The 17,867-nt window shown below is 37.4% G+C and overlaps 2 protein-coding genes across 2 annotated transcripts in view; one reads left to right on the top strand and one right to left on the bottom strand.

The window, feature by feature from the left end:
- PPID (peptidylprolyl isomerase D) lies at nt 1-14,049 on the top strand. The gene is made up of 10 exons (XM_070757294.1): nt 1-202; nt 2,936-3,076; nt 3,874-3,980; nt 4,671-4,859; nt 5,568-5,690; nt 6,076-6,182; nt 9,835-9,973; nt 12,716-12,802; nt 13,091-13,133; nt 13,570-14,049. The coding sequence occupies exons 1-10, from the start codon at nt 118-120 to the stop codon at nt 13,656-13,658; spliced, it is 1,110 nt and encodes a 369-aa protein (XP_070613395.1). The 5' UTR covers nt 1-117; the 3' UTR covers nt 13,659-14,049.
- ETFDH (electron transfer flavoprotein dehydrogenase) overlaps nt 14,033-17,867 on the bottom strand; it is a 23,332-nt gene continuing 19,497 nt past the window's right edge. Inside the window, exons 11-13 of the mRNA XM_070757293.1 lie at nt 16,625-16,807; nt 15,078-15,299; nt 14,033-14,919 (exon numbers count right to left, since the gene is read on the bottom strand). Coding sequence (XP_070613394.1) covers nt 14,756-14,919; nt 15,078-15,299; nt 16,625-16,807 — 569 coding nt within the window. The 3' untranslated portion in view covers nt 14,033-14,755. The remainder of the gene's footprint in view (nt 14,920-15,077; nt 15,300-16,624; nt 16,808-17,867) is intronic.

Consider the following 17,867-nt stretch of genomic DNA (forward strand, 5'->3'; position numbering starts at 1 on the left):
GGAAGGCGGAGCTAGTTGACTGAAGCCCGCAGCTGAAGGCAGGCCGGCAGAGCCTGAGAAACAGCAAGGAAAAGTGGGGGGTGGCGTTTTGGTTCAGCGGTAGGAACCGGCACCAACATGTCTCACGCTTCTCCGCTCTTCAAACCGTCCAACCCGAGCAATCCCCGAGTCTTTTTCGAAGTGGACGTTGGGGGCGAACGAGGTGCGGGTGGCAGGAGGGGGAGGCGGGGTGGCCAAGCGCGTTCGGAGGTGGGCAGGTGGGGCTGGCAGCTGGGGGGGCCGCACCGCGCCGCAATCAGAGCCTCGCGCAGGAGGAGTGCTGACACCCCAGTTTTCGGTCGAGGCTGTGACCTAGTTCTGTGGGGCGCCTCTGAGCAAATGGCGGTAAACAAGGAAGGCCTTTTCGACGGGACGGGCTCCGAGCGGGTGAGCGGGTGTGGTTGTATGTATGTGTGCCGGCTGCTGTCCAATCTTCCGCGCCGGAGAATAAGATGGAACGCTGCAGCGCCTCCACGTTTTCTTTCGTAATGCATCCCACGCCTCGCTCTCCGTTGCTGGGACACGCGCTTTGCAGAAGGCTCTCGAAGCCCTCATCCTTGGCACTGAACGCTGGAGGCCGCTGCGTTCCTTGTAATACCACAGCGGTCGAAGTTTTGGGGGACGGAGGGGGAGGGTCACCTAAGGTTGCGGAGAGTTTCCCATTGCAAAAAACCCTTTACACAACTGGGGAGAATTCCCACAACATAAGGGCACTCTTCTCACCGCTGAAACCTGCAAGTCGTGTGGTCAGATAAAGCTCTTCACGTTGAGCCCTCGCTGTATATTAACCGGTTTTGATAGCCTTCAGAAAAGGAAGGTGCTGTGATTTTATGCTTTGTGGCCCGAAGGTTAATGCTAGGCAGAACTGTTGTAAAATACATCTTCCATTCAATCAGTAAATCACATCAATCTCACTATAAATCCCACTGAAAGTCAGATAGTGTAGATTTATCTTCTAGTTTAGTGTTACCTCGGAGGTTAATAATCTATATCCCTCGCAATGATTCTGATTTTTGAGCAAATTGATATTGAAATATGACCTATCATAAAACATAAACTTCACTTCCCCACAGTTTTGTTAAGCCCAACTTTAGAAGAAAGTTAGAAATAACATGAACGATTTTAATTATTTTACTACTTTCTGTAGAAATCCATAATATTGTCAAAGAATTTCCAAATAAGTACAGTGATACCTTGTCTTACAAACTTAATTGGTTCCGGGACGAGGTTCTTAAGGTGAAAAGTTTGTAAGATGAAACAATGTTTCCCATAGGAATCAATGGAAAAGTGATTAATGCGTGCAAGCCCAAAATTCACCCCTTTTGCCAGCCGAAGCGCCCGTTTTTGCGCTGCTGGGATTCTCCTGAGGTTCCCCTCCATAGGAAACTCCACCTCTGGACTTCTGTGTTTTTGCGATGCTGCAGGGGAATCCCAGCATCGCAAAAACAAGCGCTTCACTGGCAACGGAAGTCCGGAGGTGGGGTTTCCATGGAGGGGAGCATCAGAAGAATCCCAGCAGCGCAAAAACGGGTGCTTCACTGGCAACAGAAGTCAGGAGGCGGGGCATCCCAGTGGCAGTGGTGGGTTTGTAAGGTGAAAATAGTTTGTAAGTAGAGGCAAAAAAATCTTAAAGCCCGGGTTTGTATCTCGAAAAGTTTGTATGATGAGGCGTTTGTAAGATGAGGTATCACTGTATTTGAAATTGATATCAAAGTGTGTCGACATTGACAGATACCACAATAAATTTAAACTACAATTAGGACCAGAATTTCTGTTGTTAAATGAGTTGTACCCAATTTTATCAGTTGTTAGCTGTTAACATTGTGCAGTTGTTAAGTGAATTTGGTTTCACCCATTGATTTTGCTTGTCAAACTGGTTGGAAAAGAAGAAAATGGTAATCACATGATCCTGGAGCATTGTAAACATAGTAAATGCTTCCCAAGGGTCCAAATTTTGATCACATGACTCTGGGAATGCTATTACAATCCTAAATTGCAAGGACTAGTAAGTTACTTTTTTATGTACCTTTTTTACTTCAAAAGTTTGTTAAACAAATAGTTATAAAATGAGTATCTAATATTTGGTACTAGTCAGAGTTTTATCCATAATACTGTAGTAATAGAAGTTATCAATAGTAGACATCAAATGGTGGTTATTACTGAAATCTGGTGGCAACTACATATATTTTAGATTATTTGTATTTGTAGGTAAAACTGAGATATAGTCTCACATACTGAAAAGCTTGGTCTGGAGTAATAATTAAATATTTGATTGGCAAATGGAACAGAGTTTAAGAACCTTTTATACATTTAAAGTTGTATTAATACTGGCAGAATTCAGTGAGTGAATTTAGTCCCAGATTTATTGAAAGAATGGTGGGATACACATTGCTAAAATAAGTACAACTACATGGCTATGGGACCGTCTCTTGCCGCATGCCTCCCAGAGAACAAAAAGAGCTCTCAGAGTTGGCCTTCTCCAGGTCCTGTCGACTAAGCAGTGCAGGTTGGTGGGACCACGGGGAGGGCCTTCTCGGTGGCTGCCTCGGCTCTATCGAACCAACTACCGCCCGATGTCCATACAGCTCCCACCCTGCTGGCCTTTTGTAAGGCCACAAAGACCTGGCTTTGCTGGCAGGCCTGGAGGCAATAAATTTACATCTTTGATGGCCAACTGTATGAATGGTGTACATGTATATGATTATGACTGTCCTTTTTATAATAACTTTTTTCATGGGGTTTTAGTTTTAGATAATATTTTAGTCTTAGATAATTTTTGACTTCTATCATTTTGTATGTATTTATATTGTTGTAAGCTACCTTGAGTCCTTCAGGATTGGGTGGCATAGAAGTCGAATAAATAAATAAAATAAACTACAGATTTCTCTCATTCCAGTTGGTCGAGTGGTATTAGAAGTGTTTGCAGATATTGTACCTAAAACTGCAGAAAACTTTCGTGCATTGTGTACGGGAGAAAAAGGTATTGGGCCTACAACTGGAAAGCCTCTTCATTATAAAGGATGCCCTTTCCATAGAAGTAAGTACTTATTCTTGTATGAGTGAATGAAAGATTACTACACTTAAAGCATCCAATAATAAATATAATAATAAAAAACTCCAAATACATTTCATGAGAAACAAGTCATTCGTCAATTTGTTTCTTTCTACAACTAACTACAGCCAAAAATTTGACTAGCACCATTGTGACATTGATTCTAGAGTCTTGTCTTGTTATAATTTGTGGTAGCTGAAGCACTGATGGTAGTGTCTTATTTTAGTTTAAATGAAAACTGATGGCATAGAAAACAATAGATGACAGTTCCTTGTTTGTATCCATTAAAACATATACTAAAAAGCAATTAAAGTTGCTCAGTGCAAGACATATAATTGTTCCTGATGTTACAATGCTGCGGAGTATTATATTTGATTTGAGAGTCCCTTAATACTCAAGTATGTTTAGGGAAGAGATGAAAGGAACTAATTTGGAAATTAGACAAAAACAAAAATGGGTATCTTTGCATAAAGAGAAGTAGTACTTACTACAATTGATATAATTCACCCTCAAATCAAAATTTCTGGAGCATGAGTGTTTTGTTTTGAGCTTATTTCAGAGTTGTTCCCTATGATTAGAGCACTAAAAATATTGTTTGAAATGCGGTGTACAGTATTTTTTCCTGTTTTTTTCCTGCTAAAACAGTTTTCATACCCTTTATCAGTTTGCTAAAACTCTGATTTGCAGAGAGAGAGATTAAAAAAAAACAGTAATGGAAAAAAGGCAGTTGATTTTAGATAATTGAGATCTGTTTCAACTTTTTCACTTTGGTTGAATTGTAGTTATCAAGGAATTTATGATCCAGGGTGGAGATTTCTCAAATCAGAATGGAACAGGTGGAGAAAGTATATATGGAGAAAAGTTTGAAGATGAAAATTTTCATTATAAGGTAATAGGTTTTATAATTAAAATTTTCAGTAGTCACAATTTTGCTAATGAATTTTGGACCTAAATAAAAACCAAACACCATATTTAAAGCCTTTCAAAAAAGTAGAAATCAGGAAGAAGCAGAGCTCCTTGTTATCTTCCAAAGTTTTTGTTCTTTTTTCCCAAATCTGTTTAGGTATCCTATCTTTCCTTACATGATCTGCATAAATGCTACATTTCATGTAAGATAATGGGATTTCTGAGAAGGAATCACTTGAGTGCTAACTCTTATACTGCAGTGAGAAAATCCAATGTATAAATGCTTTTATTTTTATCAACATACAGTGTTTACATTGTATTTAGTGCACATATATTCTATAGTGTAAATAGGACAGCTTTTGCTAAAGAACAAGTTTCAACTATTTTTATTAAGTGAGGAGAACATTTCAATTAATTTTATCTAAAATTCTTACATAAATATTAAGATATGGAGATATATCTTTTAAATGACACAATCTCATGATCCTACTTTTAACTTTATTAGTGTATATATATATAAATTTTATATATGGGTGTGCAACATTTTGATTGGGTGAAAGGTTTTCTTAGTTGTGTATTCCAAATATATGATATTGCAAATTAGTAAATTAGATATGATTTTCAATTTACCAATGAATTATTCTCATGAGAACACTATTCCTGTTTTATTTAGCATGATAAACCAGGTTTGCTCAGCATGGCAAATGCAGGATGCAATACAAATGGTTCACAGTTCTTTATCACAACTTTGCCCACCCCTCACCTTGATGGGAAACATGTGGTCTTTGGGCAAGTGATCAAGGGCATAGGTGTTGTAAAACATCTAGAAAATGTTGAAGTAAAAGGAGAAAAACCTGTCAAGGTAAGCTAAAATCGTTGGGGTATATTTTTCATATAACATTTTAAGATAATTAAAATATATTTTCATTCCTTATAAAAATATGAGTTAAATTATTCAATAATGAAATTTATTTGCTTTGTTGGTAATCATCTTTTCTACTTCTGTATAAAATAAATTTAACAAATAAATATTTGCTGGGTCCCTCCAGATGTTTAATTTAAATTCTAGCATACTGGAACAAGTTAGTTAGGGTTGCTGGGATAAGTAGTAAAACGAAAATTAAGATGTTAATAGCTTTTTCCCTATGCAACTTAGAATAAATAATCAGGTTGCAGTTTAACTATACTGCTCAAAAAAATAAAGGGAACGCTCAAATATCACATCCTAGATCTGAATGAATGAAAAATTCTCATTGAATACTTTGTTCTGTACAAAGTTGAATGTGCACAACAGCATGTGAAATTGATAGTCAACCAGTGTTGCTTTCTAAGTGGACAGTTTGATTTCATAGAAGTTTGATTTACTTGGAGTTATATTGTGTTGTTTAAGTGTTCCCTTTATTTTTTTTGAGCAGAGTACTTTGCATTCAAGACAGTTATAATTATTTTTATTTTCCACATAAAGTTGAAAACATGGCTTTGAAAACATGGAAAAAATGACAGGTGTCTTTTCTGAAAAGTGAAACAGGCTGCCATTGAAAAAGTTGCATTTTATATATTTCTTCTACAGTTGTGTGTTATTGCAGAATGTGGAGAGCTAAAAGAAGGGGAAAACTGGGAAATCTCTCCCATGGATGGTTCTGGAGATATTCATGCTGATTTTCCAGAAGATTCTGACATAGATTTAAAGGATGTAAGTGTTTCATTTATTTCGTATGTTAATATCCAATTCACGCACAAGTCTTGACACCCCTCACAATTCCTGTACTGCCCACCTTTTAATATTAAAGAAGCTTTGCTAAAAGTTCAACTTAAATTATATTATTGATCTTTTTAAAGTAGAAAACGTTATACAAATTTGTCCCAGTTTTCTATCTTGACATTCTGCAGCTTCCAAAGCTTTTATAGCTAAATTGAGCATTCTATTTATACTTCTAACATGTTGCTTCATTGCAACTCTTAACACTATATTCAGTTATTTCCAATAGCATGTGGGAAACTGATTCCAATCTGTTTTCAGAATTCTTTATGGAAAAAAAATTAAGTAATATGTTCAGTGCATTGCCTCTTTTTTGTAGGTTGACAAGATTGTGACTATAGCTGAAGATGTAAAAAATATAGGCAATTCTTTCTTCAAGTCACAAAATTGGGCAATGGCAGTCAAGAAATATAGCAAGTCTTTGAGGTAAGATTATTTACTGTTCTTAAAAAGTAACTCTACCAAGGACTTTCAGGTCTGAACTGCAAAGATCTGATGACTACTGATAGACAGCCAAGAGATACAAAAATGTAAACTATTTGGTGCCATCTAGTGATCATCCAGATTTTTGCAGTCCAGATTTGGTAGCCCTAGGTTAATTTGCTATGTACATAATGTTTTTAATTAGAAAGTGAAACTGAATAGACAAAGTAGCCCTTTTCTCATTTTTAATAGATTGGTGGCTAGCATATAGCCTTCATAATCCCTGAAATAATGCCATCAAAAATCAGTAATTTTGGGAAAAACTGAAAAGAGTGTTGGAAGGGTTTAAAAGAGGTAAAGTTAAAGTAAATTCCCCAAATCCAGCTCCCATTTATTTGTAAAATTTTACATGCACTTGCTTTGCACATTGCAATATTTGATCACTAGATTTTTAAAATATATATATTATGTAACTTATGTGCATTATGGGGTGGGGTGGGGAAAGACAACTAGTTTAATCGAGACCAAATTGTTTAAATTTAGGTCCTGTTTAAATCATCTTAAGGATTTGCTTTAGTATTTAGTGAAACTTGACTTAATCAGGTCATGCCCAAACTCTAATTGTGATTGGTTAATATGCATACTACTGTTTCATACACATGTAGCATTGCTTCTTAATCAGAATTGGGAACTTTCCTCTAGTAAAGAGTCTTACCAAACATCCCCAGTTAAAACTAGCTTTATTTAAACTTACTGATTTCAAATTTCATTCCATCCTATATTAACTATGAGAAGGTGGTGGCGCTCCAGCTCCAGCAGTCCTTGGAAGAAGTCGATTATCTAGGCCAGTGTTTTTCAACCAGTGTGCCGCGGCACACTAGTGTGCCGTGAGACATGGTCAGGTGTGCCGCGAAGCTCAGAGAGAGAAAGAGAGAGAGAGAAAGAGCAAGAGGGAGAGAAAGAAAACAAGAGCGAGAGAAAGAGAGAGAGAGAAAGAAAGAAAGATCAAGAGGGAGAGAAAGCAAGCAAGCAAGAGAGAGAGAAAGAAAGAATGAGAGAGAAAGAGAACGAGAGAGAAAGAAAGCAAGAGAGAGAGCAAGAAAGAGAGAGAAAGAGGGATGGAAGGAAGGTGGGAGAGAGAAAGACATAGAGGGAGGTAGGGAGGGAGAGAGAAAGAGAGCAAAAAAGAGGAAGAGAAGGAAGAGAAAAAGAAAGTGGGATGGAGAGAGAGAGGAGAAAAAAGAGGAAGGGAGAGAAAGAGGGAATGAGAGAGAAATAGAGCGAAAGGGAGGAAGAGAGAGAGAGAGAATTTTCTTGTCCAAACTTTTTTTAGCTGCCCCCCCCTCAATGTGCCCCATGGTTTTGTAAATCTAAACAATGTGCCGCGGCTCAAAAAAGGTTGAAAATCACTGATCTAGGCCCTCAGCAGTCAGGATTCAGGCCAAGCTACAGCACGGAAACTGCTTTGGTCACGTTGATGGATGATCTCTGGTGGGCCCGGGACAGGGGTTTATCCTCTGTCCTGGTGCTTTTCGACCTCTCAACAACTTTCAATACCATCGACCATGGTATCCTTCACCGGCTGGAGGGGTTGGGAGTGGGAGGCACTGTTCTTCAGTGGTTCTCCTCCTACCTCTCCAGTTGGTCGCAGTCGGTGTTAGTGGAGGGTCAGAGGTCGGCCTCTAGGTTCCTCCCTTGTGGGGTGCCTCAGGGGTCGGTCCTCTCCCCCTGCTATTTAATATCTACATGAAACCGCTGGGTGAGATCATCCAGGGGCATGGGGTGAGCTATCATCAGTAGATTGATGATACCCAGCTGTACATCTCCACCCCATGTCCAGTCAACGAAGCAGTGGAAGTGATGTGCCGGTGCCTGGAGGCTGTTAGGGTCTGAATGGGTGTCAACAGACTCAAACTCAAACCTGATAAGACGAAGTGGCTCTGGGTTTTGCCTCCCAAGGACAATTCCATCACTCTGGGAGGGGGGGAGAATTACTGACCCCCTCAGAGAGGATCCACAACTTGGGCGTTCTTCTCGATTCACAGCTTACATTAGAGGAACCATCTTTCAACTGTGGCGAGGGGGGCATTTGCCCAGGTTCGCCTGGTGTACCAGTTGTGGCCCTACCTGGGCCGGGAGTCACTGCTCAGAGTCACTCATGCCCTCATCACCTCAAGGTTCGACTACTGTAACGCTCTCTACATGGGGCTACCTTTGAAGAGTGTTTGGACACTTCAGATCATGCAAAATGCAGCTGAGAGAGCAATCATGGGCTTCCCTAGATATGTCCATGTCACACCAACACTCCACAGTCTGCATTGGTTGCCGATCAGTTTCCGGTCACAATTCAAAGTGTTGGTTATGACCTATAAAGCCCTTCATGGCATCGGACCAGAATATCTCCGAGACCGCCTTCTGCCGCATGAATCCCAGCGACCGGTTAGGTCCCGCAGAATTGGCCTTCTCCAGGTCCCGAAGAAACAGTGTCATCTGGCGAGACCCAGGAGAAGAGGCTGTGATGGCCCCAGCCCTCTGAAACCAACTCCCCCCAGAGATTAGGATTTCCCCCACCCTCCTTGCCTTTCGCAAACTCCTTAAAACCCACCTCTGCCGTCAGGCATGGGGAAATTGATTCCCCTGGGTCGTTTCTGCTTTACGTATAGTTTGTATGAGACGTATGATTGTTTTTTATATTAAGGGTTTTAAATTGTTTTTAACTATTGGATTTGTATTGTTCTGTTGTTATTAGCAGCTCCGAGTCTCCGAAGAGGGGCGGCATACAAATCTAATAAATAAATAAATATACTATGCTTTAGTTATCAGCTGGGATATACAGAATATGGGCTAAAATAATATTTCATATATTTATTAGCTGATTGACACAGGATGTTGTGCAAGTATGTTTTATAACATACACAGAAAGCCTTCAACTTACGACCAAAATTACTGTTGCTGAGCAGAACATTTGTTAACTGAATTTTACCCATTTTATGACCTTTCTTCCCACAGTTGTTGGGAGAATCATTAAAGTTATTATTAACTTCACAAGTTTGTAAGTAAATCTGGCTTGCATATTGAGTTTGCTTGTCAGGTCTCAAAAGGTAATCATATGACCCCAGAACACTGCAACTATCATAAATGCATTGCCAAATGTCTGAATTTTTATCATGTGACCATAGGAATGCTGCAATGGTTGTAATTTTGAAAAGTGGTCATGTCACTTTTTCAGTGCAGTTGTAAATTCAGTCACTAAGTGAAGTGTTATAAGTTAAGGACAATCTAATTAAATGAGATTTAATTTACAAATTATTGATTTGGTATTGCTAGTTGATATTCTATTCTAACTTAGTTCTACAGGGAGTCCTTTTAGCTACAACATATCCTGACAAAATGGTCACAAGAAGCAGAGACACTACCGATTATTGCTGTTTCATTTAGATAAAATTGACTCATGCAGCAATGCCAGTGTTAATCTCATTGTCATAAGTAGTATTATCAGGTGCAGAAATTTAGAAGTAAGTGTATGTGTTGGTCAAAAAATGCATATACTTTTTTTACTATCATTTCTTACTGTTGTGTTTGTGAATGGTCACAGCCAAGGTAGTTGCTAAATGAGGACTACTATGCTGTAAAATCCCCATCTTATTTTATACAGGTACATTGACGCTTCAATAGCTGTGGCAGAGGAAAAAAGCGCGAAACTGAATTCAGTAGCATTGACATGTTATCTTAATACTGCTGCATGTAAACTGAAATTATTGGAATGGCAGGATGCAATTGAAAACTGTGCTAAGGTAAATATTTTTCCCATAAAGTAGGTTATGTAGCTTTCCATGAAACCACAAATCTCTTAAAATAATTTATGAAATTTAGGCACTGTCCATCTTGATCAAGGCTGTTTTATAGCAAATCAAAGTAAAATTAGTTCAGAGCATCCATATCTGCCCATGCCACCATATGTATTTATTTTATTTATTTTGTTGAACAAGTATAGGATTGTATAAGCATAACATAAGTAGTAAGTAATGATAAAAAAGACAGTAGGACAGGGACGATAGGCACAATGGTGCACTTATACACGTCCCTTACAAACCTCTTAGAAAAGGGGAGAGGTCAACTGTAGACAATCTGAGGTTAAAAATTTAGGGGTTTCGGGAAGAAACCACAGACAGGTAATGTGTTCCAGGCGTTGATTACTATTGCTGAAGTTGTATTTTCTGCAATCTAGTTTGGAGTGGTTTATGTTAAGTTTGAATCTATTACATGCTCATGTGTTGTTGCGGTTGAAGATGAAGTAGTAACAGGAAGTGTTAGAAATAGATTTATTGCCTGAAGTAATACTACAATGCAGGAAAATGGTCTGTAACCATAGGAAAGGCTGGTGTAAGTCGTAATCAGTATATAATCATGGGTTTACTAACTGTGCTGCAACCTGATTGACTGTAACCTATGTAAAAGAAATAATACTCTTGCATGGGTGTGGTTAGTTGTTTGTGGGTGGTTGCAATGATGGATGTAATAGTAGTTGTATGATAGTACTGTGGGTGGTTTGTTATAGTGGTTAAATGTAAAGGTGATAGTTTATTTAGGGAATCATTTTGCTAAGAAGAAAAGTTTAGTATATTTTTTACAAGAAAGCCTCCTGCAGTTGTTCATTGAAGACTTTATTTAAGTATAGTTGTGAACTGTGGCTAGTTGGTGGGGTTATCTTCTGCATTCACAAAACTCCTAAGAGGAAGGACATTTTGGTGTATGATTTTATGAACTACTGTTAGATAAGATCGGAGGCGACATAGTTGTAAATTGTCTAATTGCAGTATTTCAAGTGTGGTGGAGTAAGGTGTTTTGTTGCGAGAGGAGTGAAGGACTCTTGTGAAATATTTCTGGACTCTCAATTGTATTTATGTCTGATATGCAATGCAGGTTCTATACAGGTAAACTGTGTTCTAGAATTGGTCTGACAAACATTTTGTAAGTTTTTGGTTAGCAGTAAGCAGTAAGTTAGCATATAGGAGTCACATCTTTAAATCAGTCCCATCTCTTCTTGGTATTCTATGACTGTTGCTGCCAAAACCCAGGAATATATACAACTTTATAGAGGAGCTCCTGCCAGCTGTGTCATATTCATAGTTCCAATCAGTTTTTCTCTTTGAATCTGAATTGCTGCATACCCTATTCAAGTGTTTGCATACATATTTAAAATTTGAGATTATAATCTTAGCTTTGCCTATAGTGTGTTATTTGTAAAAAAAAACCCCATGTAAATAATCATTAGATGTTTCCTTAACAGTCTATGTGCTATCCCATTCTTGTGTATAATCATGCTGCAGTGTATAGTCTCAGGAATGTAATATATCCAGTGATCAGCATACGGTGTATAGTAATAGGATTTTATGAATGGCTGGTTAAGCATAGAATACATGCAAATATAGTAAACTGTCAATTTATAAAAGCGAGAAGGTAGAAAGATTGTCTCAAGCAGAATATTTATTAAATCCAAATGAAAATTTATACATGTGAATGGGACTTTACACATTTTATACATGGACAAAGTAGCAAATAAGAATTTAAATCTGCACAAATGCTTACTTTATATTATACAGATTTTGTCTGTTGCATCTAAAGTCTACTGAACCAGGATACAGTATGTTCTGAACAGTTAAACCCCAAATTAATTTCTTTTGGAAAAGAGAATCTTGTTAATTCCCAATGCAATAAATTCATATACGTATATGCAATTGACATTTTCAGTTTTATAATTTATGTCTATTTATATAAGTTTACAGAGGTAGAATAACATCAGCAACCGATAAGGTCCCAGAGTTGGCCTTCTCCGGGTTCTGTCGACTAAGCAGTCATCTGGCGGGCCCCAGGGGAAGAGCCTTCTCTGTGGCGGCCCCGGCCCTCTGGAATCAACTCCCCCTGGAGATTAGAACGACCCCTACCCTCCTTGCCTTTTGCAAGTTACTTAAGACCCACCTTTGTCACCAGGCATGGGGTAACTGAGATACCCCTGAGCACATATAGTTTTATGAATGGTATGATTGTATTGAATGGTTCTTAATGATGGGTTTTAAAAATGTTTTGTTTCTTTTTAAATATTGGATTTGTATATTGTTGTGATTGTTGTGAGCCATCCCAAGTCTCCGGAGAGGGTCGGCATACAAATCTAATAAATTATTATTATTAATTATTATCAATTATGTAATTAACACCAATGATGTGAATTGCTGTTTCAGAAACAGAACCCGGAGTCTATCATTTAGTCTATTATATCCAAGTTTGTTTGATAGACATCCAGAAAATCGGAGTTTTAATGTACAGATGGCGGATGTTAGCGATTTAGAGATTTCATTTTCCATTAGTTTGAATTGATTGAATCCAATTAACTATTTCCAGACTACAAAACTTCTAGAAAATTTAGTTTCCTAAATCCGGATTGAATTTGTTTTCATAAAACACCTAAATCAAGTTTTAATAGCTAAAAATAGAATTTATTGGCAAAAAATATTATAACTAATGTTCTCACTTTATAGGCTCTGGCCATAGATCCCACAAATACTAAAGCACTTTATAGAAAGGCCCAAGCTTGGGAAGGAATAAAAGATTACGACAAGGCATTGGTAAGCATAAACATTTTTCTCATTAATATTGCAATAAACATATTTTTAATATTTCTTAGCACTTTATTACTTTATAAGTTACTCAAGGTTACTCTTTCTTACTCCTATTTTCCCCACAATAACTCTGTGAAGTAGGTTGAACTGAAAGAAAGTGACTGGCACAATCACCTTTCATGCCTAAAGTGAGATTAAAACTCCAGTCTTCTGATTTTAGGTCAGCACTTTAATCACCATACCAAAATGGCTCTCTTGTTTACATATTGCTCAATTATTTATTCAATTTTATAGGTGGAGCTTCAGAAGGCTCAAGACATAGCACCTCAGGATAAAGGTAACACTTAACAGATTGTCTTCAGTGATGAATTGGCCTATTGCTATTGATTACTAAAAAAAATTGGGATACTTAAGCCAGCATAACAGTATTAATATAAAATGTCAGGGAAAGATATGGAATGTGCATGCTAGAGTATCCAGAACTATCTTTGCTATTTCCTACTCCTTTACTGTGATATTTTGAACTGTTTATAAAAAGTTGAGTGGATTATAAATTGTAATGAATCTTGTATGGTTTTGAATTAGCATGTTGTGGAACTCATATTTTTTATTTAAGGCACAATTTATAAACATATTTTTCTTAGATGAAGGCTGAAGTAACACAATTTTCTGAATATTGCATTCTTAGTATTTTGCTTATGAAAAAACCATGTTGTATATACACATTAACAGTGACATTAAATGTGTGATCTTAAATTGTTTTACATCCGCAGCCATCCGAATGGAAGTACAGAAAGTCAAGCAGAAAATAAAAAATGAGAAGGAAAAAGAGAGGGCAGCATATGCAAAAATGTTTGCATGAATACAGTTTTTCTCTTTGTTTATACAGAAACAGGCAGGATTAATGTGAGTCATTATGGCAGCATGCTTACATCTATCATGTGTTTCAAGACTGTCAGACTATGTTATATACTTACATTTTGGATTTAAAATTAACACTTTAAAAAACTTGTTAAGCTCAGCATAAAAACACTTGTGCTTGTATTTTAGCTTAAAATATTTAAAAACCCTACAAAATAAAACATCAGAATGATGCTGCAAAGAGCTTGTACATGTTCAGTGACATAACTACCATTTTACATGTTCCAGATTGTTTGTCTCCCTTCAATTCTTCTAGTAACTTTCATTATGATTGCAAAGTGTAATTTGTTACAGAAGTTGAAGAAATAAACAAAATTTCTAACTTAAATAAAGAATACTTTATTACATTTTATTATAACAAAATGAATTCATATCAGAGGTAGTGTTGCTCTATTCATTTTTTGTAAAATAACTGAAATATTCTCCAGATTAGCTTTGAAAGATGTATTTCACTGATCCATGAAGAGAAATACAATAGTTACAGATATTATAAATATCCTGTATTCAGGATTACATCTATTATAGAACATCAGAATAAAATAACATCAGGATGTATTCAAACTTGTCTAACCAGGTATTCTCTGAATAGAAAAAATAAGTTCAAATAAAGCTTGAATTTATTTATTTGTTTATTTATTAAGGCACCAACACATATTCAGGCTGCCATAACACTAACTTCAAAACCAATGTGTCCAGTTCTATTCAGCCTGGTTGCAGTGGATCATTTTAAAACCCTTTGATCACTAATAAGTTTTCATTGATGATAAACGCCACAGGTTAAATAGTGATTTTTTTTTGGCATTAATTTTTGAGGTGTGGGTGGTGATGGTAAGATTTTAATTTATAGAAAATGTCAAGATAGAATCCATTTTCCTGCTAAGCTTTAGTACTGTAGCATGATCTGAGGACATGTGGCCTGTAGATTACTCTAACCTTCATAGAGGATGGGCCCCTTAGACCACATAACATTTACAATAGCAAATCCTGAGCTGTATTGTTTTTTAGAATTGCCCACATATTTTTAAAAATGTATTTAAACTACATTCCATTATAAGCTGGTCCTCCTCCACCTTCTGGTACAACCCAGTTAATATTCTGGCTAGGATCTTTAATATCACATGTTTTACAATGGACACAGTTCTGAGCATTTATCTGTAATCGCAATCCTTCTCCCTTTTCCACAGGAACAAATTCATAAACTCCTGAAAAATAGAAATGTAATTTTAGTTCAAGAAACAACAGAACTCCATCAGAAAACCTTATCAATAAGAAAAAAAATCACATTATTTGTCAGGAAAATTAGAAAGCAGAGTGAAGCTGTCTGTTTAAATCCTTTGCGTCTCCCTAAATTGGTAGTTACCTGCTGGGCAAAATCGCTGCTCAGGTCCATCAAATATAGCTAGGTTATGGTTGACGGGAATACTATCATCTTTCAAAGTTAAATGAGGCGGCTGGTCATGTTCATGATTTGTACCACTCAAAGCTACTGATGAAAGCAAATCAAAACTGACTTTTCCATCAGGTTTTGGATATTCAATAGGTGTACAATCTTTGGCTGGCTTTAGCTGTTTTGCATCTGTTCCTGAAATAACAACAAAGGGAAAAAACTGATAAAAAGAATTGAAAAAATTTACACATTGGTGACAGTATAAAAAAGCATTTAGTGAGCTGAAAGAAATGCCATTTTAAATAGCTTTGTTGTCTTTGAACACTTGGCATACTTGAGGTATTCTACACTCTATAACGAATAATTTTAACAACTTGATAACTACTTTTTATATTGGATAATAAAAAGATATTTTGCATTAGGGGAAAACATTTCTAATTGCATTGGGCTAAAAAAAATAAATCAAGTGCATAAACAATATCCTTTTAATTACCACAAATGGGGTTTAGTTTTCTGTACTAAGATGCTAATTAAGTTGCAAGATTGTTGTCAGCTTTACTAGGTAGACTAGACTGGAAACACGACCAGCTAAGCTAATTCTACTTTATTGTAAAGGTACATTAGCAGAATCTTGAATTTCTGAAAATACTATTCTACCATCTCCTTTATAGCCAGATAAATTGTTCTAAGCCTCTTGCCCCATCCAGCAACTGTTTCTAGGGAGTATCTCTTTGCCCAAATCCCATTACCGTTACAGTATGAACATTTTGGGGTAATAAGTAATGAAAATTATAGATATTCATAAAACAATAAACAATTTAGAAGTATTTTTTCTTTTTATGGAACAACTGCTACACTCATTTGGAACATTTATATGGCACGTAACTGTAGAAACAGGCTGCTTTAGTTATACCCAGAACAGTCATTGTGACAACAGGCTGGCAGCTTTCTTCCTTCTAGCTTTTTTTTCATAGTACATTTTAAAAGCCAAGACAGCTTGATGTTAGTCAGTAATCATGGACAAATGTTTATGTTCTCTACCCTCCCATGCACAATCACATAGGAAAAGAAAACTTGGAAATGATTCTTTATCAGATTTTATACAGATTTGTAAATTATTTTTAGCATTGGCTGCCTTTATACATCATGCTAAACATAATAATTAAAACATCTGCCAAATTAAAATATCCAGGTTCTATTTATGCAAATCCTTTACAGCTTTTCATCCTATAGTATAATGATTATTACAAGCATGAATGTTTTTCTAGAGACAACTACATAAAGTTCATGAAAGGGAGATTTATCAATGATTGCTAGTCATTGCACTAGAAGAAATACACAGACTATTCTAATATTTATGCCATGTTTATGAATCATAAGTGGATTACAGAATCGCAGACTATGGAACATGATGGTCAAAACCAAACACTTATGAGCCCAATTTAGTTTTTAAAACATAAAATTTTTGAAAGAAGTTATCAACTTCTGTCAAAAACAAAGCAAAGGTTTTATTCATTTACCTCCATGCTTTAGAGTCCAAGGTTCAAATCCTCTTAGTATCCAATAGAAAATACCAGTATAAATCATTCCTCCATATACACCCAAGATTCCATGACAGGAGGGGCGAATGTTCCTGACTCCATAAATCTCTTTCCATACCCATGATTTTTTCAGATTTTCTTCATATTCAGGTACATGAAGGCCTAAGAATAAACAACTAATTATTAAAAAGGCTTTGCACATTTTTTCTTATAAAAAACCCCCCTAGTTTTTCTTTTTCATAGAGATCAACTTTTTCATATTAAAACTATTTTTACTCTGGGAAAATGTAAATTTAAACTACAATGGACATTGGAAAAAGATTGGAATAATGCTAATGTAACTTGGGACAGGGTCATAACTACAGTATTACTATGCAATCAACTCCTAAACTACCTCTCTAAAAAAGGCAGACTGAGCTTGAGGTCTGTAATTCTGGAGAACTCCACTGCAAACCTACTCATGGTGTCAAGGAACTTAGGCAGGAAGATTGCTACATAGCATAGAGGCTCATGCAGTACAACAATCCCAAATGAACCGTAGAGCCCAATTTAACAAATAGGATTTCACACCTAATAACCTGGGGCACGGCCCCTGGAATCTTCCCCAATAATTTTGATGACAACTGCCACCATGACCACCGCTATCCTGTCATGTTGGCTGATACCACACATGAATCATAGATGGACACATTTCCCCCTCTGGCCCCAGACAGGTTCAGTGATACATGCTGGATCAGTCCTCTCATCAACAATCAAATAGGAGGTGATGGTGACTTTATTATGGATTAACTTGGCAATGTCGCGTTGATGGATGATCTCTGGCGGGCCCGGGACAGGGGTTTATCCTCTGTCCTGGTGCTCCTCGACCTCTCAGCGGCTTTCGATACCATCGACCATGGTATCCTTCTGCACCGGCTGGAGGGGTTGGGAGTGGGAGGCACTGTTCTCCAGTGGTTCTCCTCCTACCTCTCTGGCCGGTCGCAGTCGGTGTTAGTGGGGGGTCAGAGGTCGGCTCCGAGGTCTCTCCCTTGTGGGGTGCCTCAGGGGTCGGTCCTCTCCCCCCTGCTATTTAATATCTACATGAAACCGCTGGGCGAGATCATCCAAGGACATGGGGTGAGGTATCATCAATATGCTGATGATACCCAGCTTTACATCTCCACCCCATGCCCAGTCAACGAAGCGGTGGAAGTGATGTGCCGGTGCCTGGAGGCTGTTGGGG

This window comes from Erythrolamprus reginae, chromosome 7 (assembly GCF_031021105.1).
Source record: "Erythrolamprus reginae isolate rEryReg1 chromosome 7, rEryReg1.hap1, whole genome shotgun sequence".
Lineage (NCBI taxonomy): Eukaryota > Metazoa > Chordata > Lepidosauria > Squamata > Dipsadidae > Erythrolamprus > Erythrolamprus reginae.